This window comes from Emys orbicularis, chromosome 15 (genome assembly GCF_028017835.1).
Source record: "Emys orbicularis isolate rEmyOrb1 chromosome 15, rEmyOrb1.hap1, whole genome shotgun sequence".
Taxonomy (NCBI): Eukaryota; Metazoa; Chordata; order Testudines; family Emydidae; genus Emys; species Emys orbicularis.
The window spans coordinates 26,042,211-26,069,628 of record NC_088697.1 but is presented as its reverse complement, the minus strand read 5'-3'; the positions used below and the strand labels follow the sequence as shown (position 1 = coordinate 26,069,628).

At 42.0% G+C, this 27,418-nt stretch overlaps 1 protein-coding gene across 1 annotated transcript; it reads left to right on the top strand.

Moving 5' to 3' along the window:
• The first annotated feature begins 237 nt into the window (after window positions 1–237).
• CRTAM (cytotoxic and regulatory T cell molecule) lies at window positions 238–25,845 on the top strand. Its single transcript, XM_065417337.1, has 14 exons — window positions 238–286; window positions 6,735–6,881; window positions 10,191–10,343; window positions 15,219–15,362; window positions 17,867–18,028; window positions 19,045–19,119; window positions 19,221–19,325; window positions 19,887–19,994; window positions 20,837–20,935; window positions 22,308–22,406; window positions 22,873–22,977; window positions 23,606–23,746; window positions 24,150–24,233; window positions 25,715–25,845. Exons 1-14 carry the CDS (start codon window positions 238–240, stop codon window positions 25,843–25,845), a joined length of 1,602 nt encoding a protein of 533 aa, XP_065273409.1.
• The last annotated feature ends 1,573 nt before the right edge of the window (window positions 25,846–27,418 follow it).

The window sequence follows — 27,418 nt, the reverse complement described above, 5'->3', positions numbered from 1 at the left end:
ATGGGGTCACGAGGCTTTCTCCCTAGTGGTCACGGCAGAGGAAACAACCCAGCGAGAAGGCAAGTGGGAGCAGCAGAAAAAGAAGAGGGAGGGAGTGACCTCAGCGCTGATGAAGTCATGGTAACCCCACTCCCCACCCTGTTGAAAAGGAACCGACTGTAAGTCTGCACTTCTAAAGCGAAGAGGAAGTTTGTGCAGCATAGCAGACAGAGACAGGCTACGTTTACATCCCACAACATGAATCTCACCGCCGTGCTCTGTATCGTGGCTTTGTTACCACTGCAAGGTAAGCGACATTGTTTAACTGTCGGTCTTAAAAGCTCTTAAATAGAATTATTTTGTTTACAGAACTTCACTGCACCACATGCCAAAGTGCTTTTTATTATTAGCTGCATTGCACTATCGCCACCAAGCTTTTCAACAGGATCTTCTGTCACCTAAGGGCCACCCAATTCCAATTAATTGTTAAACCTAATGACAATCATTTGCCTTATAAGCCTTGGAAACACAGTGTAGAGGACAGAGAGCCAGGAACTGCTGGATTCTCATCCTAGTTCTGATCCTGACTCACAAAATAGCCTTACATGTCTTACGTCTCTCTGCCTCCGTTTGCCCATCTGTAAAATAGGGCTAATGGCAGCTACCTTCCAGGTGTGCTGGAAAGGTAACCTAGCCTTGTTAATGTTTAGAGAGTGCTTTGAAAACAGCGCACTATATAAATGTTCAGTATTATTATTCCTGCTACAGGATGTAGCCCTGTTTACATATGTTGCTAACCTGCGCCTCATCACTCACACACATCAGCATGTGTGCAAGGATTGCCTGTGGACATGTCAAATAATGACCAGATTTAAACAAACAAAGGCCCATGCAAGTCAATAATTCATACTGAAGGACATTTACAGGTGACATTCCTGATCCTTGCATGATTTTTGCACTGCCTGCAGTATGAACCCCAAAAGGATAGTCTCGCCCCACTTCTTTACAATGATTTAAGAGAAGAAATTGCAGTAGGGTCTCATTTCCTGAGACTTTGGTAATAGTGCAAAATATACTACTATATGAGTGTATTGTGAATCCGAGTCCAGATTAAAGTAAATAGACAAAGTACACTTTATGTTACATCATCCCTGGGATGGGGTATATCATTATTGCTTGTGTTTGTTAACTAAATGGTCACCTTTAAAACTGGTCATTTTAATCTTAAATTAAATGGATATGGTTATTTTGATATTTGCAGTGTTCCATATACTTACTCTAGGGAAAACCCAGGGAATACAGCGAATCAATCCTGAGATCATAGTATTAAGTTATTATCTAAGGCAATTGACCAGCTTTTGGGGCCAACCACTGTACTCTAATTTGCAAAAATCCCATTGTGCATACAATAAGCTTCCCAGATGTCAGTGTAAATTAGGGAGGTTCTACTGTACAATCAAACCAGTCATAGGCAGGGCCCCCTGTATTCTGCAGTTATTAAATCTGCCACAAAATTCACTCCTTGCTGCAGAATCTCACTGTTCATTTCTTTGTTAATGATATTTCTAGTCTGATGGTTGTAAAGATAATGTTGAAAACATGAACTGAGTTGTAAACCATTGAGATTTCTGTATGAGTCTGCAGACAGTCTGAAACAATAGCTCAGAGACGTGAGCTGCTCCATTCATCCCAGTCCTGCTGCCTCTTGCTCTCCAGTTTTCCCCAGGAGGAGGAATGGATTGTACTACAGTGTACGCTCTCTGCGTTGTTCCATGGAACTGGGAAATGGGGTGGTCATGGAGACAGAGCTTGTAGCCAGGGACCTGGCCTAGGGATATACATTGGGCTTCTCAAAGGTGTAACTGTCAAGGCCCAGGTGGCTGGGGTGATGAGCCATTGAAACTGGCTACCAGATTCACCCCTTGCCATCCTCAAAAGTAATCAACAAATTTTACATCAATAAATATATGCAATTCTGAGCCACAGCTGAGTGTGTTTGCATGAGGGTTGGGAGGACGACGGGAATGAAGGGCATTTCATGATGCCTGAATAAATTCACATTACCCCAGCATTGGGGCTGTTGTGAAATTTGGTCCCCGTATGCCTATAGATTTTACTTTAATAAGGTAACTTGATTCCCAACACTTCTATGGAGCATGGTGCAATTCTGATGGGGTAGGGCTGTCAGAGACTCCCCACCAGCCAGTGCATTAAGAACGCCCACCAGAAAAGAAGAGTTCCATAGGTGGAAGCAAATAAGATAACACTGCCTCAGGCAGCATTAACACAGGCTGAGATATTCATGGTTCAGCGAGTGGGAGAGGGTGACGGAACAACGTGCAGACACTACCATCACCTTCCCACCAGCCCCGCTTTCTCCCACCTGCAGATCCAAATCCTCATGGACGAGTTTCCATGGGGCTGGGTGAAGGGAGAACAATGCGGCAGAAACGGCCTCCCATCCCCTGCAGCCACACTCTCCGTTATGCCACTGGGGTTTCTGTCCTCCTCGCCCCATTCATGGAGGTAGAGGAGACATGATCTGGTCACTGGTTACTCAAAGGAACCCTCTAGGGAGATACTGTGCAGAACGTGAATGATCTGCAATGCCCAGTCATCTGAAAACCCAAACAATGCCATTGTTCACTTCCGTTTAGAGACAGGTCTCAGTCCTTGTGTGTGGTTGAGGAGCACTTGGGACAACTCGAGGAAGGGAAGCTGGTCAAATCTCCACTCCTCCCTGCAATCCTGAGCTGGCTGCTCCCATGGAATAATTCAGCACAGCCTAGAGGCTGCTCTAATTTCCTCCAGGTACCAATGGCTCAGTGGGGTCATTAGAGCAACTGGGGATCAATGGAGCACAGAAATAACCCTGACTTCATCCCCTACGCTGTCCATAGGGAGTGGAACAAGATGAGTATCTCCCTATATTATGTCAAGTATCAGGAGGTATCAGATGATTATCTCCCTATATTATGATGACCCTTTTGTGACCAGCTACAATGGCTTTAGGACCGCTGTGCTGGAGGAACAGGGCAACACTGCCCCCGGAGAAGGAAGGAAATTCGGCCCATGAGTCATGGCTGGTGGACATCCCAGTCTCAGATGGAAAGTCTGTGTGTGTTCAGTTCTGGGGTTTAGTCTTTTTTTTTTTTAAACGTGCTTTCCTATTTAGAGTCTGGTTTCTCTCACTTCAAAGAGTGTGAGCTGACAGACCCCCCACGCCAGTGTCAGTGACAGGAAATAGTAAAGATGCAGAAAGGCCCTGTGGAAAACCACAGACAAGGCTACCTCAGCTACACTAACAAGATGAACCTGGTAACGCACATCTTTATAGATGGAACTATGGAGGGCTCACAAAAGGAATGTTTTCTTTTGCCATTGAGTCTGAGGCAACCACTTCTAAGTGTCATGAAACCTGAAAAACTAGCTTATTGTTGTTTCCCTCATATAATGGATCCTTTTTTGTTTCAAAAACAATTTAATACTGGGAGATGGAGATGGTATCAAACATAAACAAATATAAGGCTGAGCCACTTAAATAGAACATAGATTGCCAGCAAAGAGCCGTCTATGGGAGAAACACCAACCGAATCTACTTCTTCCTCAATCATAATTTCTCACGTCACTTTCATTGAGGTAATTTTGGTCTCTGTGCCCTGCAGAGGCATTAAAACGGAAAGCACAACATATTCATGGTTGTCACTATCTGCTTGTCTCCTACAAAGGCGTCCATAAAACGGCCCCGGTCATTATAATTAGGAATGTAAATTCGGCAGCAAAAAAATCACCTCTGTTGAATGACATGAACTGAATGATTTGCCAACGTGTCATTATGGTGCTGAATAATGGGTTGACCACTGAATCGGAAAGAATTAGAATTTACAAACACATCCCAATTTATAGATTCTGTGGCCACAAGGGACCATTGTGATCATCTAGTCTGACCTTCTGCACACAGGTCAAGGACTTCCCTGAATTTATTACGGCTTCAAGTCCAGTTGCTGTGCGTGAACTAGAGCATCACCACAGGCCTCCCCTCACTTACACTGGTGAGAATCAGGAGTAACTCCACTAAGTCAATGGAATTTCACTGGGGTAAAACAACGTAAGCACGAGAAGAATCAGCCCCACGGTTTCTTTTTATGATCAATGACTAATAGGGCTGTTAAGTGAGGACGGACAATTGGTTTGTATTGGATGAGTCACTCCTTCATGCAAAAGGACAACCTCTGTGCTTCCTGGTTCTGGCCACCAGGGTAGACAGCAAAATGCTCAAGTACCATGAGAGTTTGCAGCTTTATGGACCCTATAGATCAGACAGTGAGGGCCACATTGATACCAACAACTGAAGCCTTGGGTGTGTATCCAGCTCAATTTACAGTGACTTACCCTGGGACGAAGTTTGCCTTCCATGAGAGCTCCCAGCTACACTGCTAACCATTTCCCTCTGCCACTCCCCGGGTGGGAGATGAGTAAGGACATGGAGGGGGACGTGGCTACAGACCTCCATGTCTACCACCTTCCCTACAGCGAGCCCAATCCTGCTGTCACTGAACTCAGTAAAAAACCTCCTGTTGACTTCAGTGGCAAAGAACCTAAGATTGCCATTATTGGTTCTTTTAAAAAAATAAAATGCTTCCTATTTGTGCAACCAAGGCAGACCCATTGCCCCAAAGGTTCAGCGCTCCCACACTCTCGCAAGCAACTTGCTGTAGGCAGCTACTTTAAAAAGAAAAACTGATTGAAAAATAAATTCCCTTAACTGCCTATTTACTTAGCTCTGACACAGTTACTGCTGTTGGTAATTTCTCCAACGCATGTTTGTTTGGAGGAGGCCAAAAATAATTTAAGGCCATAAAACATTTTCACAAAGTGCATTATATATCTCAGCGTGATCAATTCTGGCTGGGAAGAGGAACGTACTTTATTGCTTCACTGTAAAATGAGCTGGGAGAATGGAATTTCTTTTTAGTTACATATGTTAGGCCAGATCCTGACTTTAATGGAGCGCCGTACCAATTTACTGCAACTGAAGATCTAGACCAGGGGTGGGCAAACTACGGCCCGCGGGCCACATCTGGTACCGTCCTGCCCGGCTCCCGAGCTCCTGGCCCGGGAGGCTATCCCCGGCCCCTCCCTTGCTGTTCCTCCTCGCCCACGGCCTCAGCTCGCTCGTTCGGGGTGGTGGTCGGGGGCGGGGGTGTGGATAGGGGTCGGGGGGAATAAGGAGTTGAATGGGGGCAGAGGTCCCGGGGGGGCAGTCAGGAAGGAGGGGGGGTTGGATGGGGCGGCAGGGGGCAGTCAGGGGCAGGGGTTCCGGGGGCAGTCAGGGGACAGGGAGAAGGGGTGGTTGGATGGGGCAGGGATCCCGGGGGAGGGCCGTCAGGAATGAGAGGAGGGGTTGGATGGGGCGGCGGGGGTCCGGGGGCACTCAAGGACAGGGAGGGGTGGATGGGGCAGGGGTCCCAGAGGGGCCGTCAGGGAACGGGGGGGTTGGATGGGGCAGGAGTCCCGGGGGGGGTCAGATAGGAGATGGGGGCCGGGCCACGACCCCCTCCCCTAACTGGCCCTCCATACAATTTACAAAACCTGATGCTGCCCTTAGGCCAAACAGTTTGCCCGCCCCTGATCTAGACATTTGAATATAAAAGGATTGATTTTCAGAGGTGCTGAGCACCCATGATTACTATTAATTTCAACTGGAGTTGTGAGATCACCACTTCTGAAAATCAGGCACAACGACGGGTAATTGCAAGACAGCGCTTTGACCTTTGAGTCATTTGTTCAAATCTGGCCCAGGCTGGTAACTAAAAACCACTGTGTGTTTAAATGCATGGAGCACTTATTCATCGAATCCACCTATTTCTGGCTCTTCGATGGCTTGTGTGAAATAAATTGAGGGGTCCAGTTGTGGTGGGCAGGTGCGCAACATCACAAAACCACCACCACAAGTGTTGGGAGTCTCAGCAGAGCTTCCAAAGATCAAACGGGTCCTAGCGCTGAACCCTCTTCTCATCCATAGAGGGACTTCAGGCCACCTATGGGAGGGCTGTGGAGAGATGGCTGTGGGATTAAGGCTGCAGGCTAAGACTCTGGAGACTTGAGTTGGGTTCTGAGTTCTGCCACAGACATTGAGGCCAAGATCCTCAAAGGTATTTAGGAAATTGATTTCAATGGAACTTAGGCACCTAAATACCTTTGAATCTGGACCTGAGTGTCTTTGGGCCTTAGCGGCCTACCTTCAAAATGGGGATAATAGCACTTCCTTGCCTTACAGCGATGCTGAGAGGATAAATATATATGTTAATAACTGTGAGGTGCCCAGATACCTATGGCAGATGAAGACCATAGAGGTACCTAAATTAGATAGAGCGGCACATTCGCAGTACAGGGAAGCGTGAGATGCCATTGTCCATCCTGTCCCTGTTCTGGGGATAGAGGAGTTCACTCCTTAGGTCTGTCGAGCCAGCGCCTCTTGTTGGCATGAGATTCACTCTCGGGGCTTGTCTACTGGGGGAAATTTACCAGTATAACTCCTAGTGGACACTTATTCTAGAACAAGAGTGTCTACATGGGGAGTTATATTGGTATAAATGTACAATTATACCAGTAGAGTTATGCTGGTAAATTTCCCCTCGCAGACAAGCCTTTTTGAAAAATGAATGCTCTCAAAAATGCTCAGTTTGCCTCACATCGCATTTCACAACTGTTTTTCTCTGGCAGGGCATTTCACAACTGTTTTTCTCTGGCAGGGGATTTTCAAGAGGTTCACACTGAAAGTGTCACTGTGGAGGATGGGCAGGATTTAAGCCTACAGTGTGATTTCACCGGAGACCACGAATCTGCCTTGGAGTGGTCAAACCCTCGGGGGTTTGTTATTTTTCTAAAAAGCCACCGAGGTAAGTGTCAAAACCTGCACCCATGTTACTTTCCATTTGGTAGGAGAGGGGTCAGTCATCGGTGGTCTTTCCAATCTCCCACCTACTGTAAGATCTGACTCACCTACAGGCCCACCACTTAGAGCTCTTGTACAGTCAGTCGCTTTCCTACAGGAAGTTGATTAAATGGAAACCCCACCAGAGTGGTTTGTAAATGGGGCCTCAGGGAATAAACTGTATTTACAACTAACACCAGCTCAAAAACCCACCACTGACTGAAAGGACCTACGCATGCTGTAGATTGTGTCTGATTTAGCTGAGAAAGAAGGTTCAAAGTGTTCCTTGCTTAGAATCTGCATTGGTTTTTAACTTATTAAAAAAGCACCTGTTTTGATAAGAAGCTGGTGAGTGCTATACCATGGAGACAGCTAACTGATGCGAACACACCCATGTTTACTGCTACCTTGTCCTCTACCCCACACCTGTCTGTCCCCCAGTGCCATCTTGTCACTCCTAGATTGTGAGCTCTGTGGAGCAGGGACTGTCTGTCTTACAGAGCATAGCATAGTGGACCCTGATCACTCTTAGGGCTGCTAGATGCACTAAAAACAACAGGGATTTTTCAAAGGGAATCTGGCACCCAACTCCCATTGAAATTCAGCGTGAACTGAGTCCCCAACACCTAATGGGTCCCTTTGAGAATTTCAGCTCAAATCATCATCAGTATGATTGCTGAGTGGATAACTGCAAAATTTTATTGAATAAATAATCTGACAAATACATTTGCCAGATAATTTAGTCAATAAATTTTGCAAACATTTGCAAATGGAATACATGGTGAACTTTTAAAATATTGATATTATTATCATTATTATTATTAGCCCAGCTCCTAAATCACGTATATGCTTTTGAAAATTTTGTCCAATTTAATTTACCAATCTCAAAGAGGTGTAATAGTAGGTTAGGATGGAAGATCGTACCAAGAGTCTATAAACCCAAATCTTTAGCTGGTGTCAATCTACATGACTTCATTGAAGTCAGTGAAACTACACTGATATTGTCAGGTCTGCTGGAACAATTTGTGTAGTGGGGGTTCTGAGAGCCATTGAACCAAACTGTAAACCCTGGATATAATGGAAACCACTTCAAGCCAGGGGGTGTGGCAGCCCCCCTAGTTCCAACACCTAGGGATATTGCACCAGCTGAGGGTTTGACCCACAGTCTATTCCTCTGCAAAGGCATGTGATAATCTCCTTACAGGGTGTATAATATTTAAGTGATATTAAACACAAGGATTAGTGTTTGTAAAGTACTTGATATGTCTGAAGCACCGTATTTTTGCTTTTTTTCCATGTTAGTGGAGACACAAAATTTTATGCCATATGTGGGCATTTGCGTTCTCAATCTTATCACCATAAGTCTCTGTTCAAAGAAGCAATGTGACACACAGCTTAACAAATCATTTTCTTATTCCATACGGCAAAAAATTAAACATGACTAACCAGCTAGCTTACACACAACAATGATTTGAACATTATTTTTCTTTCATATTTAGTCCTTTTCAGAAATTAAAACACCTGTGATTCCATCACTCGCCTAAATATTTTTAAAGCCTTAAAAAGCCTCAGCTAAAAAAAAAAAAGAAGTTTCTGAGGTCCTTTAGTCTCCCCCAATGGATGGCCCATTTCCTCAATTTCAGTTCACTTTAAAGGCAGGCTGTTAGTTTCTGTGTTGTGATTGCGGTGAGCAAAGGCGACGCCGCTTGGGAGGGGATGCGGGAGGGCAAAAAGTGCCCCTCCCCAAACAACTGGGGGTGGGGGCACATTCAGCAGGGAACCGCAGCAGCAAAAGGAGCAGAACGTGGGTCCCCACGCCAGCAGCTCCTCCAGCGTGGCTGTACGGGTACTGCCCCCAGCCCTGTCCTCCAGTGGGGCTGTACAGACACCAGGAGATGCAACTGCGTGGAAGGCCTGACATTGGCATCCTGCGCAGCAGGAGGACAGACCCTCCCACCCATAACATGGGATGGGGAGGGGACAGGGACAGCACAGAGGCCCAGGCTGGGGGCAGAGAGGAGTCACATGGGGAGGTCATGTGCCCCCCTTTATGTCCCTCCCATGAGTTGCCAGCGGGAGAGCTGATGTGACCTGCTCGACTCAATCCCAAGATTCCCATGGGTCACACAGGGGAAAGAGTTTAGGAGTGTCTTGGAAGCCCAAAGAGATATTAATCTGCTGAGAGATCTGGATATTCCAGGAAGGTATCTCGTTAAAGGGCAACTAATTAGGCAAAACTAGGATTAGAGGATCAGACAACTCATTAATACTTCAAGATTTATGGATGTGGAGTATTACATAATTCCACCCCCCTTTTGCAGATTGGGAAACAGGCCCATCACGGCGAGATGGTGCATAAAGTCACACCATGAGTCTGTCTCTAAGAGGGGAATAGATCCCCACTCTCTGGAGTCCTAACCCTATCCTGCATGCACTGGATCATGGTACAGCCCCTTCCATGCTGCCTCTTCGTAATTCTCCAAACATTTGCTGACATTTACCTGCCCCAGGACCCAAATTCCATTAGTATCTTGAGAACCCCCATAAACCAACATCAATGAATTTAGTCTCACAACCCTCCCCTGTGAGGCAAGGAAGTCTAAGAGGAGGCAGTGTGGTTTAATGGATGGTGCACTAGCCTGGTTCTGTTCCCAGTTCTGGCTGCTGCATGGCCTTGGGCAAAGCACTTCAGCTCTCTGTGCCTCTATTTACCCTTCCACCCTTTGTCTGTCTTATCTCTTTAAACTTTAAACTCATTGGAGCAAAGACATGTCCTACTGCGTGTCTGTACAACACCTAGTACAATAAGGCCCCAGTCTAGGTTGGGGGCCTCTAAGTGCTACTGCAATATAAATAATTAACATTAGCCCCATTTGACAGATGGGAAACTGAGGCAAAGAGATTTGCACCAAGTCACACAGGAAGTCTGTGGCAGAACCAGGGACTGAACTGTAGTTTCCTGAGTGCAAGAAGAATGTTTTACCCACAAGACCCACCTGCCTCTCAAACCAAACTTCTTTCTGAGCTTTGAAACACACAGGAAATGTTATGACCTCCCTTCCCCCTCATGTGCACTATTTTTAATGTATTGCTATAGATCCAGCTAGGAATGATTAGCACTAGAATTGTTCATTAAACACTGAGAGCGAATGAATGAAAAAGAATGTCATTCACACCTGATGAACAAAGCCAATCTCACCTGTTATCACTTTGGTTACCCATGTCGCTCGTATGTACCAATGCACTTACTATGCCATTCTTTTTTCACTTACAGGTTTAAAAGATCAGAGATACAAGCTTATCCACTATTCAAAAAATAAATTATCTATCAGCCTCTCTAATGTCACAGTACAGGATGAAGGCACATACACATGCTTCTACTATGACACACCAGTCAAAACCAAGAAAGTGAATGTTACTGTCTTAGGTGAGTTCCATTAGAGAAGCTAAATTTCCATAGGTTTCTAATAAAATCCAAGCTCCTCCTATGCTTTTATTTCTGAATGAAGGCTATCCCATTTTACTGTATTCTTTTGTAATATGTTTAAGAGGCCGTGTTGTAGTAACTAAGGCCCCAAAGTTATGAGTTATTACTATTCAAGAATTGCCCAGGTATCAAGACCTTTTAGAAATGATAGAACAGAGGGCTAAGAGAATAAAAATCCAATGCCTAACAGCTAGATTTCTTCAACAGGCTGAGGAAATGCAGAATTGGAGCAGCCTTTCATAAGAGCGTACTGCTGATACTGCTAACAAGAGCTCCCCTGTTCCTTGTCTGTGAATGAGTTAAAAATTAAATGCATATCAAAAGTGAAAATATTATATAATATGCCAAATAGAGTTGCCAAATAGGGAACTTAATGAAATATAATTGTATTATTCAAATGTGCATAAGGGGGAAGTCAACTATAAGTGGCACAGTATTGGGCAAAATATTATCAACTTTAATGACAGGGTTTACCTCATGGGCAATGCTTTTAGGAAAGAAAGGGACTGTGGTCATATTGATTTGTTTTTACTTTAAGTGATAAACTGAGGAAGTCAGGCTAATGCTAGCAATCAAATATGCTTATGCTACCAAGTTAGTGAAATATGCTTGTGCTAAAAGAGGCAGTGAATACAAGGAACTGAAATCAAATAGTATGTTTATAAGGACACTTGACCACAGGGTGGAATAGCCAGAAATGTAACTATTTGATTCATAATGCAAAGACTCAGCTCAGCATACATACCAAGATTTCACCATTGTTGTTAAAAAGAACAAAAGCAGAAGATTTATACAGGTCTACTAGCCTGTTGAAGAATAACAGTTCTTGAAGTGACATTGTATTGTATAACGAACTATTAAAAGGAGTTTGAAAAGCATCAAAGGCTATGGAGGGACTCTGTATACATTATATGAACCTTAAACTGAACATCTCAGCAACTAGCTAAGTGTTGATAGAGAAACTGCACCCTGAGTAAGCATAACAGCAAAGTAGGCCAAGGGATACACCACAAAGGGGCCCATGAAAAGTGATTTGGTTGCTATGTTGGTGGCTCAAGCAAACCAGCTGGTGCTCAGGGTATGTCCCAAAATGGATGCACCAAAGTTATGACCTTATTTCATATAAGCTGGAGTGAGAAAATGTATTGCACAAAGAGACTGGAAAACTCAAGTCCACTGGGAGAATTCAGCTGACATGTCATTCTCTGATTGAATGGTGAGAGAGGACAACTTTCATTTTGGCTGGACATTTAGAATCTTGAGAAGTATTGGTCACTATCTGATTGAGCCACACCCAGAACCTCCAAGAAGAGGAACAAAGTTGGACCACCCAGCAAAAATAGGATAAAATAGCCTGTCTCCTTCAGCACATCGCTTCCTGAAAGCCAAAGACACCTGGAAGGAGGAAGAACTGAGTTCCTGGGCTGGCCACCTGGGAGTCCTCTTAGTTGTCACCTATCTCTTTCTATTTTCCAGCAACTCAGGTTACCCACTAGCAGACCAGGAAAAGACTATAGTCATGTCCATCCTTTGCTCTGCCTATTTACACATGGTCAACTCCTGTTGTGGAGATATCTGAGCTGAAAGCTAACAGCTGAGCAAAGATCTGGTGATGAGCAACACACAGTCTTTCTTTTGGGTCACATTGCAAAACAGTCAATTTACCACTTCCTGAAACTGGACACCTAATTATTAAAGAAGAGTATATGCTCCCATATGCTTTAAAGATGGTCACAGAGTTGCAAAGTGTTTCCTTATTTTGTAATAGGTTCCAGTCAAGATTGTTATAACATAGATTTGAAACTGAACAAATTACTGTTACCTAAGATTGCAGACTGCTGCATGTGTGTCTACAACAGTTAATGGTTTCATACTGCTTTTCAAGTTCTCGGTATATACAGACATAAAATGAGATCAAGTGTTCAAGCTTCTTGAACAGCACTCAGTCTATACAGTTTGTCATAAATGCAGAGTTTATGTTAGTTAGGAGTGTTAGCCAGATCCTGGGGTTAATATAATTTGTGGTGAAGTAGGTTAAAAGCGTTGACTACTTTGGTGAATTGATATGTAAGTAATTAACCAAATTACCTTGTGATCTATCTTTGTATTGTATTTCCTCTGTTGTGTTCGCAACACTGGAGTTGATAACCAATTGGCACAAGTGAGGCCCTATTCTGAGGGACTCTTAGTCAAAATTTAAACAAGGTCACCTTCCCAAGATAGTGATTGAGTATAAGTGTTATTCTCTATTGTGGTTATGTAGTTTGATTCTGAAAACGTAAATAGTTATATGAACCCATTTTCTAGTTTGTTAGCCAAATCATAGTTCAATGCTATTTTTTGTTGCTTTATATAAGAACATAAGAACGGCCATACTGGGTCAGACCAAAGGTCCATCCAGCCCAGTATCCTGTCTTCCGACAGTGGCCAATGCCAGGTGCCCCAGAGGGAATGAACAGAACAGGTAAACATCAAGTGATCCATCCCATCACCCATTCCCAGATTCTGGCAAACAGAGGCTAGGGACACCATACTTGCGCATCCTGGCTAATAGCCATTGATGGACCTACCCTCCATGAACTTATCTAGTTCTTTTTTGAACCCTGTTATAGTCTTGGCCTTCACAACATCCTCTGGCAAAGAGTTCCACAGACTGACTGTGCGTTGTGTGAAAAAAATACTTTCTTTTGTTTGTTTTAAACTTGCTGCCTATTAATTTAATTTGGTGCCCCTAGTTCTTGTGTTATGAGAAGGAGTAAATAACACTTCCTTATTTACTTTCTCCACACCAGTCATGATTTTATAGACCTCAATCATATCCCCCATTAGTCGTCTCTTTTCCAAGCTGAAAAGTCTGAGTCTTATTAATCTCTCCTCATATGGCAGCCATTCCATACCCCTAATAATTTTTGTTACCCTTTCCTGAACCTTTCCAATTCCAATATATCTTTTTTGAGATGGTGTGACCACATCTGCACACAGTATTCAAGATGTGGGTGTACCATGGATTTATACAGAGGCAATATGATATTTTGTCTTATTATCTATCCCTTTCTTAATTATTCCCAACATCCTGTTCATTTTTTTGACTGCCACTGCACATTGAGTTGATGTTTTCAGAGAACTATCCACAATGACTCCAAGATCTCTTTCTTGAGTGGTAACAGCTAATTTAGACCCCATCATTTTATATGTATAGTTGGGATTATGTTTTCCAATGTGCATTACTTTGCATTTATCAACATTGAATTTCATCTGCCATTTTGTTGCCCAGTCACCCAGTTTTGTGAGATCCTTTTGTAGCTCTTTGCAGTCTGCCTGGGATTTGACTATCTTGAGTAGTTTTGTATCATCTGCAAATTTTGCTACCTCACTGTTTACCCCTTTTTCCAGGTCATTTATGAATATGTTGAATAGGACTGGTCCCAGTACAGACTCCTGGGGGACACCACTATTTATCTCTCTCTAATCTGAAAACTGACCATTTATTCCTACCCTTTGTTTCCTATCTTTTAACCAGTTACTGATCCACGAGAGGACCTTCCCTCTTATTCCATGACAGCGTACTTTGCTTAAGAGCCTTTGGATAGGGACCTTGTCAAAGGCTTTCTGAAAATTTAAGTACATTATATCCACTCGATCCCCAACATTCTTGTTGACCCCCTCAAATCCTATACTACTGTTTGCTGTTAAGTTACTACAGCTCTATACAATTAAATTCAACTCTTGAGTCCTTTTCTTTAGTGAAGCAGTTGAAATTTTTTTAAAGGTAATAGATATGGGTAATCAGTTAAGCAGTTGCTTAATTAATACATATTTTATACCCTATCTTTCTTACAGTGTATTGGAGAGATAGAAGGGGCAACACCATGAAGTGATAACTTCTGTGAAGGATATAAAATAGGGAAGGAGGAGGGCAGCCAGTGGAAAGAAGGATAAATTCCTTTTAGGGGTTCACAGATAACTGCATTACTTGATTAGAAGAGATTAGTGCTTCTTAAGCTTTCTGGGCCCTTGTACTAGCGTGCCAGAATGCCTTTGGGCTTCATAAAATACTGGGGCACTGATTTCTCCTACTTAATGCTGTGATTGACTGCAAAGCTGCCTTGTGGAGCAGCCTCCTTTCCATCATAGGCTAGAGCTGCAGAACTGAATGGGAAGCTGGGAATGACAGTGGCCAACAGAGAAAGTCACCAATAAGATAGGGGTAGGGAGCCTAGAGTATTAGTCTTAAAAGTCTGAAGTACAGTGAGTAAATAAAGTACCCTAAATGCAGCTCAGTGTGGATGGTCGGCCAAATTCTCTGCCCCCTCTCTCTGTCCTTGGGCAGTGCAGGATGGAATCTGGCCCTCGCTTCTTTGCTGGAGAGGTTCTAGTGTGGAGGTGTTCCCAGTGAATACAGAGACACCGTCCCTGCTATACTTCATCCCCAGCACAGGGAAAAGGGAATGTCTGGGGGCCAAACAGGCATAGTCACAACATACTGTGCTCTAGCGATGCTCAGCTGGGGAACAATCTCTTGGAAACTGTTGCCAGCTGGTGCAAGTTAGGATCCCCTCCGTATGCTGCTCTAACCAGTGATGGGGCCAGGGAAGGAATCAGGCAGACATGTCCAGTTTTTAGGGTTAGGGACTGCATCGTCATATGCAGTTGTATAGTGCCAAGCAACATGGAGCCCTGATCCTGGCTGGGGCCTTGAGGTGCAGCCTTAATTGAAAGAAATAATAATATAGGGTGAGGTACATGCAACCAATCATAAGGCTGATTGCAGAAGACTGTAAGAGCCTAATCTCATCACGTATCTCTTTGTTACAGCTGCTCCCTCCAAGCCACAGTTGGAAGTATCAGATATTAGAACCAATGGCAAAGAAGAAAAGATTGTACTAAGATGCTTCACCCAGGGAAGTAAGCCCCCTCCTCAGATTACATGGCTGCTAAATAATGGGCTGGAAGTCTATGGTGAGTTTTAAATGGCCACTGAGTGGCGTTTGTTTGTTGGGAATATTCTTATCAGCCATTAATGTACTGTACAAATACCACTGAACCAGCACTGGTCCAGTTTGGAAAGGTCTCAGTACCTGGGGATGGGAGACCTGAGAACTGGATACAAGTGCTAAATGCTGGGGAGACCTCTTTTTAAAGGGAGAGGGTTGACTCAGGACAGCTAACAGTGGCACAATTTTTACAGCACAGACATAGTAGTTAATCTTCAAACTACCTCTGTGACTAACCCCATTTTCTAGGTGGGGAGCTGAGGAACGCAGAGGTTAAGAGCCAGATTCTGAATCCTCTTTTCACACTGAATATAGCACTTACCCATGCCAGTAGTTCCATTGCTTACTGAAGGTTGCACTATCTGTCCTTGAGTGACTCGCTCAAGCCCAAACAACAACCCCATAAAAGCCAACATTGGAACTCAGATCCTGGTTCCTGGCACTCAACCCACCAAATGCCTCCCAGTGTCAGTTAATGAAGATCCGTCTTCCCTGGTAGAGCTCTGAGCACATGTATCTAAAGGGAGAGTAAGGAGCTAGTTTGAATTTACTTGCGTGGTTTAAACAACGGTTCTAAATATTGTGATCCAATAATAACTGCCTTGCTAGCGGGAGCAGCAACGCATGCAAGAGGAAATGCAGGTCACTTTCAGTATGTGGGGGATAGATATGAAAGAATAGGTGTTAATGGTTTCCTCTCTACTTTACTTGCTATTTTGGAACGTGAAGTGAAAATTGTATTTGTATTTTGGGTCATGAAGCAAAGCTTGGCAAGTCTTCACCTATAATCTTGGTAAAATATGTTTTCTGAGTTCCCTATTTTAAAGGAAGCTTGGGGGATTAGGAGTTGTGCAGCCTATCTAGAAAGTAATAAAGATGTAGATTATATGGACAATGTTACACCATGCAACCCAGAGAGGTCTTTTATATCTTGCATAACTGCTGCATTATTTCAAAGTAATGTACCTTGCTTAGTTTGTTAATCTGATTATGCATTTGTGCATGCAATACTGAGGCCTGGAGAATTTAAAAACTGCTGCTTACCTATGTGCTCTCTTGGCAGTTTGGAGCTTTATAGAATAGGGGTGGGACCCAAGCTGGAGCATTTTATACCTGATGCAATGTGCCCTTTGACCTTACATCACATGGGCATCTGGGAAATGTAGTTGTGTAACTAAGGATCCATATTGTTCCAGGCTTTTTTGTTTGATACCTGAATAGAGTTTTATAATGCAGGATTTGATATTAAAGAATGATGATGAATTCTCTCATCTGTTTGCAGTACATGCAAATTAAATGGATTATAGTTTTGAATGGAAAAAAATTAATTTTGTTGGGTGATAAATTTTATCTCCTTCTTTAAAGAAGGCTAGAACCAAGGAATTTCTCTGGTTGAAAATTATAAATACAGAGTTAAGAGGGAAGGCTAGCTCTAGGAAGAGGTTCTAGGCTCAAAGTATTAATGATCACTTGTCTTAGCAATTGACAGATACTGTGAATAGATTTCAAAACATTAATGCCTACAATAGAAAATGCCATTTGAGATTATTGTGAAAAATTTGAAAAGAACTGATTTAGCACACACATTTAGAATTTAGTCATTTATTCCTTTACATCATTAACTACATCCTTGTTTTTCCACATGGCATTGTTAATAAAGAGGTAACATCATCTAATAGCAGCAAACTGGGGGTCAGAAATGCTTGTGTTCTCAGTCTGGCTGTCCCATTAGTTTACTAGATGACTTTAGGCAAGTCACTTAATCTCTTTGTGTTTCTTTCCCCTGCTATAAAATAAGGATGATGAAAGCGACATCACAGGGTTGATGGGAGGATTAATACAGTGCTTTAAAAATTAAAACTGCTGTATCAGGAATTGTTATCGTATGTGCAAATATTGGGCATTCATAGTATATATTTATTTGTAGATTTAACAACTGCGATCTGTGTGAATATGGTAACAAAGCTATCTGGGAACTTCACTGTGGTGACAATGCTGCACTCAGATCTCTGTGTTGACTGCAGAACCAAAACTCAGATCCTTGTCCTGCTTCAAAATTATAGGCCCTCATCTCTTGAGTTTAAAGCCCTTTAGCAGTATATGGCTATGACCCAGTTGATTCCATTCAGGAGAGATCAGAGGTGCTCGTGTGAGCACACTATCCATAATGGTGTGGAACTTGCTTATATGCTTATAGTGAATTCTGCTATAGTGAAGTAGAACAGAACTCGTAGGTTTTTTTCAGTGCATGGTAGTGTGTAGATAGGAACTAAGCGATTCTGTCAAAAACATGACTTTGCTCTGTGTGGGCTCTGCTGTGATCCATTTACACAATGGAAACACTTTTGCTCAGCATTCATGTGTTGATTTAGCAGACCAAAAGTAAAGCAGATTTGTGACTGGAAGGTTTTTCATTAAATTGCTTTTGACGGTTAAGCACTTAAATGTTTTCTTCAAATGGCTACTTAGGTGACATCAAACACCAGTTTGAACACGATGGAAAGAAATGCAACACAACCAGCAGTCTCGTAGTTCATGCATACAACCGAGATTCAACAGCCAGTTGTGTCATTCGTCATGAAACCCTACGTGGAGAAAGATTGACCGTATCTTTCCCGTTTGAAAATTTCAGTAAGAACAGCTTTTATTTAAGCATTGGTTGATTGGTGGTGATTCCTTTTAACATTTGAGCTTCAAGAATAATACCACTCTCTTGTATAGTGACTTTCATGAATAGATCTCAAAGCATGTTGCAACACACATCAGTATTATCAACCCCCTTTTACTGATGGGGAAACTGAGGCACAGTAGCAAAGTCACCCAACAAACCAGTGATAAAGCTAGGACTTGAACCTAGGTCTCTTGAGTCCTAAAACAGGGCCCCCATCCACTAGGCCACACTGAATTACTCTGTTATTTCTTTGCATAGATATAGATGCATAACTGAAGGTGTGGTCTACCATTCAGAGAACAAGTATCAGAGGGGTAGCCGTGTTAGTCTGAATCTGTAAAAAGCAACAGAGGGTCCTGTGGCACCTTTAAGATGAACAGAAGTATTGGGAGCATAAGCTTTCATGGGTAAGAACCTCACTTCTTCAGGTGCCACAGGACCCTCTGTTGCTTTATTCAGAGAACAAGGTCTCTTCAGTGTCTGGTTTTGGAAGACTGTACTCTCCAGTGGTTAAAGAAGGGACTTGGAGCTGGATTCCTAGGTTCTACTACCATCTCTGCCTCTTACTCACAGTGAACCTGATCCAAAGCCCGCTAAAGTCAGTGGGAGTCCTGGGTTCCTGTGTTACATTGGAACATTCACTTCTGCTCCTTAAGTATCAGAGTGGTAGCCGTGTTCGTCTGTATCCACAAAAACAACGAGGAGTCCAGTGGCACCTTAAAGACTAACAGATTTATTTGGTCATAAGCTTTTGTGGGTAAAAAAACCTTTATGCCCAAATAAATCTGTTAGTTTTTAAGGTGCCACCGGACTTCTGCTCCTTGTACCTCTGTTTACCATCTGTAAAATGGGCCTAATACTTATCTACCTCCCATACATACTGTTAGATTCAGTTAATGCTTGTAAAATGCTTGGAGAGCTTCAGATGAAAGAAACTAGGGAAATTCCAAGTATTATTATTATTATTGTTTTCCAGTGACTACTACAGGCTCAGCTCCAAATGTGTTAGAAATAAGCACGAGGACCTCTGAGCATCCTCAGGATTATATGGGTAAGTACAATAATAAAAAGCTACTGATTTTTATTAAAAAAAAAATTTCGTTAATATCATTTATCACGGTTCTCTCTTTAATGCATTGGTTATTCCACTAGAATCCACAGAAGCTACCCCGCAATCTATAATACAGACATCACCTGGGAGCATATCTCTAGCAACAAGTACCCAACAGGAAGTTTTTTCTTCTCAGACAACTGTTGGTAGGTTCCACATTTTAAACTCTTTTCACTGTTGTAAATTAAACAATATAAATTGTGGAGTAGTGCTGAATTAAGGCAATCTGGGGCTTAGTGGGGAAAGGTTCGATATCATGGTCAAACTGTTTGGCCAATGTTATTTGTTTATTATTTATATGTGTCTACATGATTGTGAAATAAATCATATAAAATTATTTGTAAAGTTCTTTTGCCCAGAATATGGGCTGCAAAAGAATACTCAGGGATAGTACAGAATACTACTTGCATTGTGTTCAGAATTGGGTTCTTCTTTTCCAGTGATTGCTACAAAGTCCAATCCAAATATTAACACCATCTTCTCTCAAAACCCTCTGCACTCTACTGGGAAGAATTTTAAATTCACTTTTTGTTTATTTCGTATCATTTTGGGGAAAAAAATGGATAGCTGGCCCCATATCAAAACCTAGAGCCAAATGTATCTGGAGCTCAGGAAATTTCAGATCTGGATTCCATCTTTCTGGGTTGGGTTTATTTCTAAAATATGTCTTCCGATTTTCATGTCTTGTTTGGTGGATATTCCTTTAGGATCCAGCCAACCAAACTTTCCTACCACTGTACCTGAGAAGCCATCTAGTACCAGCTTACCAGCAATACCTACCCAGCAGAGGGAACTACCAGCCAACATAACTATTTGTAAGTACTTTTTTTTTTTCTTAATGACATTAAGGCAATTTGTTAAAATGTCATGTGTAGAGCAGATGGAAATGCTGCTGAGAACAAATTTATATTACAGCTGTTGCAACGATTCTTGAAACACAAAACACAATAGTTGTTACACACAGGTGAGCATTTTAGAATTGCATCCATCATAGAGGGAGACTGCCCTCTCTACTTCTCTCTTTGTAGTGAAGACAAACATATGGGGGCAGGTCCTCAGGTGGTATCAATTGTCATAGTTCCATCAATGCATGCTATGATTTTATTAATACCTATCCCTATGGATGCACTAGGTGGCACTGTGCCACAGGCTGACAGGAAATAAGCATGGTCAACACACTTGAAGGCTTAAGCTGTAAAGTTATTCAAGTGATAACAGCAGGATTGTCCCCAGATATAAAGAGGGCGGGAGGAGCTTCATTACGACTATATAAACTATGAATTGTTTGACAGTGAGAGACTTTCCAACCTTTAAAGGGGTCTCTCTGGCTATGCATAGTTATTTTATGGAAGAGATTTGGAAATGGAAATTAGTCAGTTAACGTTTTTTATTTTTTTTTTTTTACACCAATGCAATTTGGCCCAGATCCTCAAAGGTATTTAGCTGCCTAATTCCCATTAATTTCATAGAAGTTAGGCATCTAAACATCTTAGAGAATCCTTGCCTTTGAAAATCTCCCACTGTATGTGTAATGTCATAGATCGACACAGCATATAGACCAATTTTGTTTTACAAACGTGAGTTTAATTTATACTCTGAATGTACAGTTATCTTTGTGTATAAGAAAAATAAAACATTTCTCTTTTCATTTCTAAAGGGTCAGAAGTAACACTAACAGTAAATGAGGAAAATTCTAGTACAGAAGCACCAGCAACAAGTAGTGAACCAGCCACTCAGAATGCGAACAGCACCATTGGTATGTGTGCTAATGAATGTCCTTGTAAGCTAAGCAGCCATGTGCTTTAGTGAACAGGGCTGGGAGGCAGGGATGCCCCAGTTCTAATCTGGGGTCTACCACTGATTTATTGCATTACCTTGGGCAAGTCATTTAAGGGCTCCACTGAGACTTTCCAAAGCTGCTTCAGGAATTTCCATGTCCAGTTCCTACCAAGCATCCAAATGCCGTCATGATTTAGAAAACATCAGCCTCTGATTCTGGTTCCCATATTGTAAAATGGGGATCATTAATGTTCACCTGTTGGGCATTTGAGACTCAGCTACAGCGAGTGTTGTACAGTGCTTTGAAGGTGGAAAAGTCTAAGTATTGTTATAATTAATATTAGCTAAAGAATACGATGTCTTGTCTTCAGTGGGAGTTTACATGAGTAAGGAGTGAGAAAGAACTCAGACTCATAGACTTTAAGGTCAGAAGGGACCATTATGATCTTCTAGTCTGACCTCCTGCACAAAGCAGGCCACAGAATCTCACCCACCCACTCCTGTAACAAACCCCTGACCTATGTCTGAGCTATTGAAGTCCTCAACTCGTGGTTTAAAGACTTCGAGGTGCAGAGAATCCTCCAGCAAGTGACCCGTGCCCCACACTGCAGAGGAAGGCGAAAAACCCCCAGGGCCTCTGCCAGTCTGCCCTGGAGGAAAATTCCCTGAGCATGTGGGCAAGACTCACCAGCCAGAGTCTAGGGTGACCAGATGTCCTGATTTTATAGGGACAGTCCCAATATTTGGAGCTTTTTCTTATATAGGAACCTATTACCCACCACCCCCATCCCGATTTTTCACACTTGCTGTCTGGTCACCCTAAGCCAGACACCCAGGAAAGAATTCTCTGTAGTAACTCAGATCCCACCCCATCTAACATCCCATCACAGACCATTGGGCATATTTACCACTAATGATCAAAGATCAATTAATTGCCAGAATTAGGCTATCCCATCATACCATCCCTTCCATAAACTTATCAAGCTTAGTCTTGAAGCCAGATATGTCTTTTGCCTCCACTGCTCCCCTTGGAAGGCTATTCCAGAACTTCTTATGGTTAGAAACCTTCATCTAATTTAAAGTCTAAACTCCCTGATGGCCAGTTTTATATCCATTTGTTTTGAGTAAGAACATCAAGGTTTGGCCCTAAGGCACTTCTGAAAACTCCAGCCTTAAATAGCATTTATTAGAACTGTAGCTAAGAGTTTCCACAAAACACATTGTCAGAGACCTGAAATACTGACTTAGTAAGGCAGAATTTTTGTTGAGTCTGTCCATAGTTTGGGTTTCTGATCAGACTACTGAAAGGGATAAGGAAGTCAAAATATTTTCTACTTTTATTTCTACAGAGCCAGAAAGAACTTTGAACATCACAGAAGAAACATCTGTTACAGATGTACCAGCAATAAGCAATGAACAATCAACTCAAAACTCCAACATCACCACTGGTAAATTTCTTAATGATGGAATAACATGGTAATCTAATGAATTGAACACGGGGCTGGGAGCCAGGAACTCAAATTCTAAACTAACTTGTAACACTGGATCACACTGTAATGTTGGCCAACTCACTTAACTTGCTGTTTTTCAGTTTCCTCAATTGTAAAACAGAAACAACACTTGCAAACCTACGAGAGCTATTTTGAGGCTTAATTGCTTGATCCTTCTACAGTGTGGCAAAGATAGAAACCCTCAGTTTTATAATTAATACCACCTAAAGAATACAGAGCCAGATCTTCAACTCATGTAAATCAACATAGCTCCATTGAAATCACTATTGCTATCCCAATTTAAACCAGCCGGCCCATATATATATTCCTTGGAATCATTAAATGTTGAATTAATACAGCAAAGTGTAAATAATCTGGGTGACTGTGATTGGGCTAATCAGAGAAACACTTTTCATTTCTACAGGATCTGAAACGACATTAAATGTGACCGTTGCAGAAGAAACCTCTGGGACAGAAGAACCATCAATAAGCCATGAAGAAACAACTCTGAATTGTAGTGCCACCATCAGTAAGTTCTTGTTAATACTAAATATGAAATGGGCCTTCCTGAAGTCAGCCTGGTTACCAGCAGCCAAGTGTCTACATCACCAAACCCACCATGAAGGACACTATAGGGTTGCCCTTGTTAAGAATCTCATAGGGGCCCATGGAGACCAAAAACAATATTAGCATCTAGAGGCATTGGGCTAAATTCTCTGCTGGTCCACTGACTTCAGTGGAGTTTTTCCCATTTTTTACACAAGCAGAAAATTTGTCCTGGCTCCTCCATGTCAACGATGGGGAAGTTTACATTGCTGTTTCCTATGTATTTCTTCTCTCATAAACTACTAAACTCAATGAAAAGACTACAGTGGATTTTGGCTCAGAGCCTGAAACCAGTCTCCAGTATTGTCAACTTGCCCCTTTTGTGGCCAGTATGTTCTCAAACACAAACTTGAAGAACAATCTAATCATCAGGCTTAAAAATGATCTCACATTATCTACATTGTCAGCTCCTTTATTTCTGATGAACAGGCCTCGGCATTCCTAACCGATCACGTGGCAATCTCTCTAATTGACAGTCCTCACCTTATTAGCTAAACATCGCAGGTAGTAGCTACCTAACTATATTAAAAATATTTTTTTTATAGAAACAGATCTTAATTCTGAAGGAATCAGACGAAGGCAAACAAGTGTTTTGTTGCCAGTCCTGGTAGCGGTTCTCATTTTTGTGATGCTCATCATCGTCCTGCTCTTCATGAGGAAGCTGCAAAAAGCACACGGAGTCTGGAAGAGAGGTGAGTGATCACACAATCTAAATCTCCAGTAATGTCTATGTTTAGGATGGGTGTGAGGGACTGGATAGTTAAGGGGACTGGTAACAGGATATGGGATCCTTGCATATCTAGGTCATTGGTTAAAATCAAGCCTGTGTCAGTGGTGACTGAAAGTTATTACAAACCGCTGTTCAGGATCCAAGGGGAAATGATTGGTGGTCTCAGGCCAAACCTCAGTGGACAAGAGGATTGGCACAAATCAGCTCCTTTTTGGCAGTCCAACTACTGAATGGACATGAAGACTGAATTGCCCTCTTACCACTGGATATTCTTCTAGTTCAGTATTTGGTCATGCAGGGATAGCAGGGTGGGCAAATGTATGAAAAAAGCTGCAACTTCTTATTTGCATTTGTTATCTGCACAGAAAATGACACTTCAGAGCAGACACTGGAGAGTTACAAATCCAGGTCTAATGAAGACAATCAAGCCCCTGAGAAGAATGGACAAGGTAAGCTACCACCACGATCCCAGGCCATTGAAGATCCCATTGAAATCAGAGTTTTGCTACTGACTTCAACCCGACCAGGTTCAAGCCAACCTCATTGTTTAGGAAAGATTTGCAAAGTGCAAATCTTAAGCTTCAATCATATAGATTAGTCAAACCTTCTTAATAGGCCCAATGCCCACTGCAGACACATGACCATTTTTAACCATCTCTCACATTCACCATAATTGGGAAACCCATTACAGATTACATTTATGCTTAAAGCTTTTGATTGGGTTTTTTGAAGGAGTCTAATAGTTAATTGTACAAATCCCATTGGAATTCAGGGAGCTGGGTACCTAACTCCCATACGTGTCTTTAAAAATTGCAGCCTTTATTTGGTTTTTATTAGATGTTCATGTTCACAAATATTATAAATGACAAATGCTCACCTCTAAACTCATTATTAGTTATTTGGAGGTGACGAGGTGTGAAAGATAAGGGAGGGCAAGGAGATAAGACCTTGCCTTTTCCAAAACATTGCAGGTGGTAAAATGCTGCAAAGCAGGGGCTACCCAAATTTCAAGACACCAAGAACTTCCTTGGCAACTTGCCGTGAATCTAAGGGGCACCCTTCTCTAGGGACGTGATGGATACTCCATGACTTGCAGTCTTTAAGTCAAGACTGGTGTCTTTCTAAAGTCTATGCTACAGTTCAAACACAAATCATGGGCTCAATGCAGAAATTATTGGGTAAGGTTCCTTGTCTCCTGTTATGCAGGAAGTGAGACTAGATGATTGTAATGCTCCCCCTGGCATTAAGATGTATGAATATTTACATAAATGTTTTTATCAAATAAATATGCACACGTGTAATATTTGGTGGGACTTGTACCTTCGTTAGATTATCAGAAATTGCTTGTTTGCTGATTTCATCAGCAAAACACACCTGCACTTCATCAGCTCTGTCCTCTCTCTGTAGTTACAGGAAGAGCCAGCTGTGGGCTGCATTTTAAAACTCTGTGGGACACCTTGCTGTAAAGTGTGTTCCTACTGTACCATTAGAATCTATATAAACACATGCAGCTTTATGGCTAAAAAGTCAGACTAGTCGAAAAAGGGAGGGAAATTTGCAAACACTTTTGAAATAAAATAATTCTTTTTTTAAAATAAATGTCAACCTTACATTTGACAAACTTTCATCAGCTCCATAATTGGTAGAAAAAATGAGGGAGGGGAAAAAAATCAAACATTTTTGTCAAAAAAAGGGGAAAGATTTTATTGCAAAATTTTAAGTATTTCAACTAGCTTTAGTAGAAAGAACCAATTATTTTCTTGACCACAAGCTCAATCACTCTTAAAAATTGCTAGAGCTCCTGTCACTGTAATATCTATAAACCATCTCTTTTGGATTTATCAGTAATGTTGTAGCAAGAATGAATTTCCATCAAAATAACCCCCTCAGTCTATACAAAGACATCAACAAATATGCATTTGTCTTCCAGTTGCCAATCAGAAGCCTACTATGCAATACGTAACTGAAGGATATGCAGGAACAATAACGTCGAATTCAGAAGAAAGATCTGTTTCAACATTTGGGAAACGGCTGGCATATGGAAAAGAAACTGATGTATAGAAGTCAGGAAGCGTTGGCAACATTGTACTATGTACAGAGTCAATATGGAGTGTTCTCATATTTATAGTGTGACTAATCTGATGGTATGTAAAACTGTCAATCTGTGACGAATCAACATCACAGCAGGATTTCAAACAGAGGAAGAAATGCCTGATAAAATGGCTGGTCTCAATCTGGATTCTAGTTTGGATCACCGTGTTAACATTAAAAAGAGGTAGCTGGAAGAGATGCTCATGGGAATCTATTAGCAATGCATGCATTGCTATTAGCTATTTAATCAGATTTAATTCATGGGTCTCATAAATGGATCAGACATATACAAGAGCAAGTCATTTCAGCAGCGAGGGTCCTGATAATGGAATGCACAACCAGCCATCATAATACGAGATACAAAATTACTGAGAGGTTCATGCAACAGTTCTGCAGCCTCCTGAGATGTATTGTCTAACGATGAGACTGGGAGGCAGGAATTTCTGAGAAAGCACTTACGGCTAATATTTTTGAACTTGGGTGCCCAAAGTTCGGCATCTAACGATATTTCACTTAAACCAATATTTAGTTAATGAAATAAAAACATTGTGATTTTTAGAGGTGCAGAGCAACCTGCAGTTCCTGTTGACCAAACATTTCTGCCTCAGTTACCCACCTGTAAAAGCAGGATAATACTACTTCCATGCCTCACAAGACAGTTGTGAGAATTAACTAGTTGTTTGTAAAGTGCTTGACGATGACACCTACAGCTACTAGCCCTGTCTCCGCAGTCGTTTGCCTTTTGAGGTCTTCCATAAATGTTACTAAGGGCATGATCTGAAGACAATGGGGTGACACAGGCATGGCTGAGGGTACAATTTGGCCTTCAGATCTATATTACTGGTGGAGCTGTCAGGGCCCAGGATGAGTTTGTGGGGCTGTTTGAAAAAACAATTTTCACTTGCAGACTGAGTGAATCTGATATGAAAACCAATGAGACACAATGACTACAGAACCCCACACTGTCACGGTTAGTAACTTTTTAGTACAGAATCACACTTCAGTGAGAATTGCAGATCTGAATTAAGTCCAGGCTATGAAATTAGATTTAAGGTAATCCTTAAAAGGATAGGTTTCAGAGTAGCAGCCGTGTTAGTCTGTATCCGCAAAAATAACAGGAGTACTTGTGGCACCTTAGAGACTAACAAATTTATTAGAGCATAAGCTTTCGTGGGCTACAACCCACTTCTTCGGATGCATATGCATATGCATCCGAAGAAGTGGGTTGTAGCCCACGAAAGCTTATGCTCTAATAAATTTGTTAGTCTCTAAGGTGCCACAAGTACTCCTGTTATTTCTTAAAAGGATATTGCACCCATTTTGCTCATGTCAGATGATAGCACTTCTCATCACAGGTAATGAGAGGAAAACAGACTTTTGACTAGCCGTAGTTGTCACTGCCATTACTGTTAGCAGTAATACGGTTTTAATGCTGGAAGATGACTTCATGTTTGACGCAAGAGCTGTGTGGACTCCAATGTAAAAGACTTCCAGTTTCCAGCAAGTTCTAATATTGGTTTAACAATAAGACCTGAATTGTTTA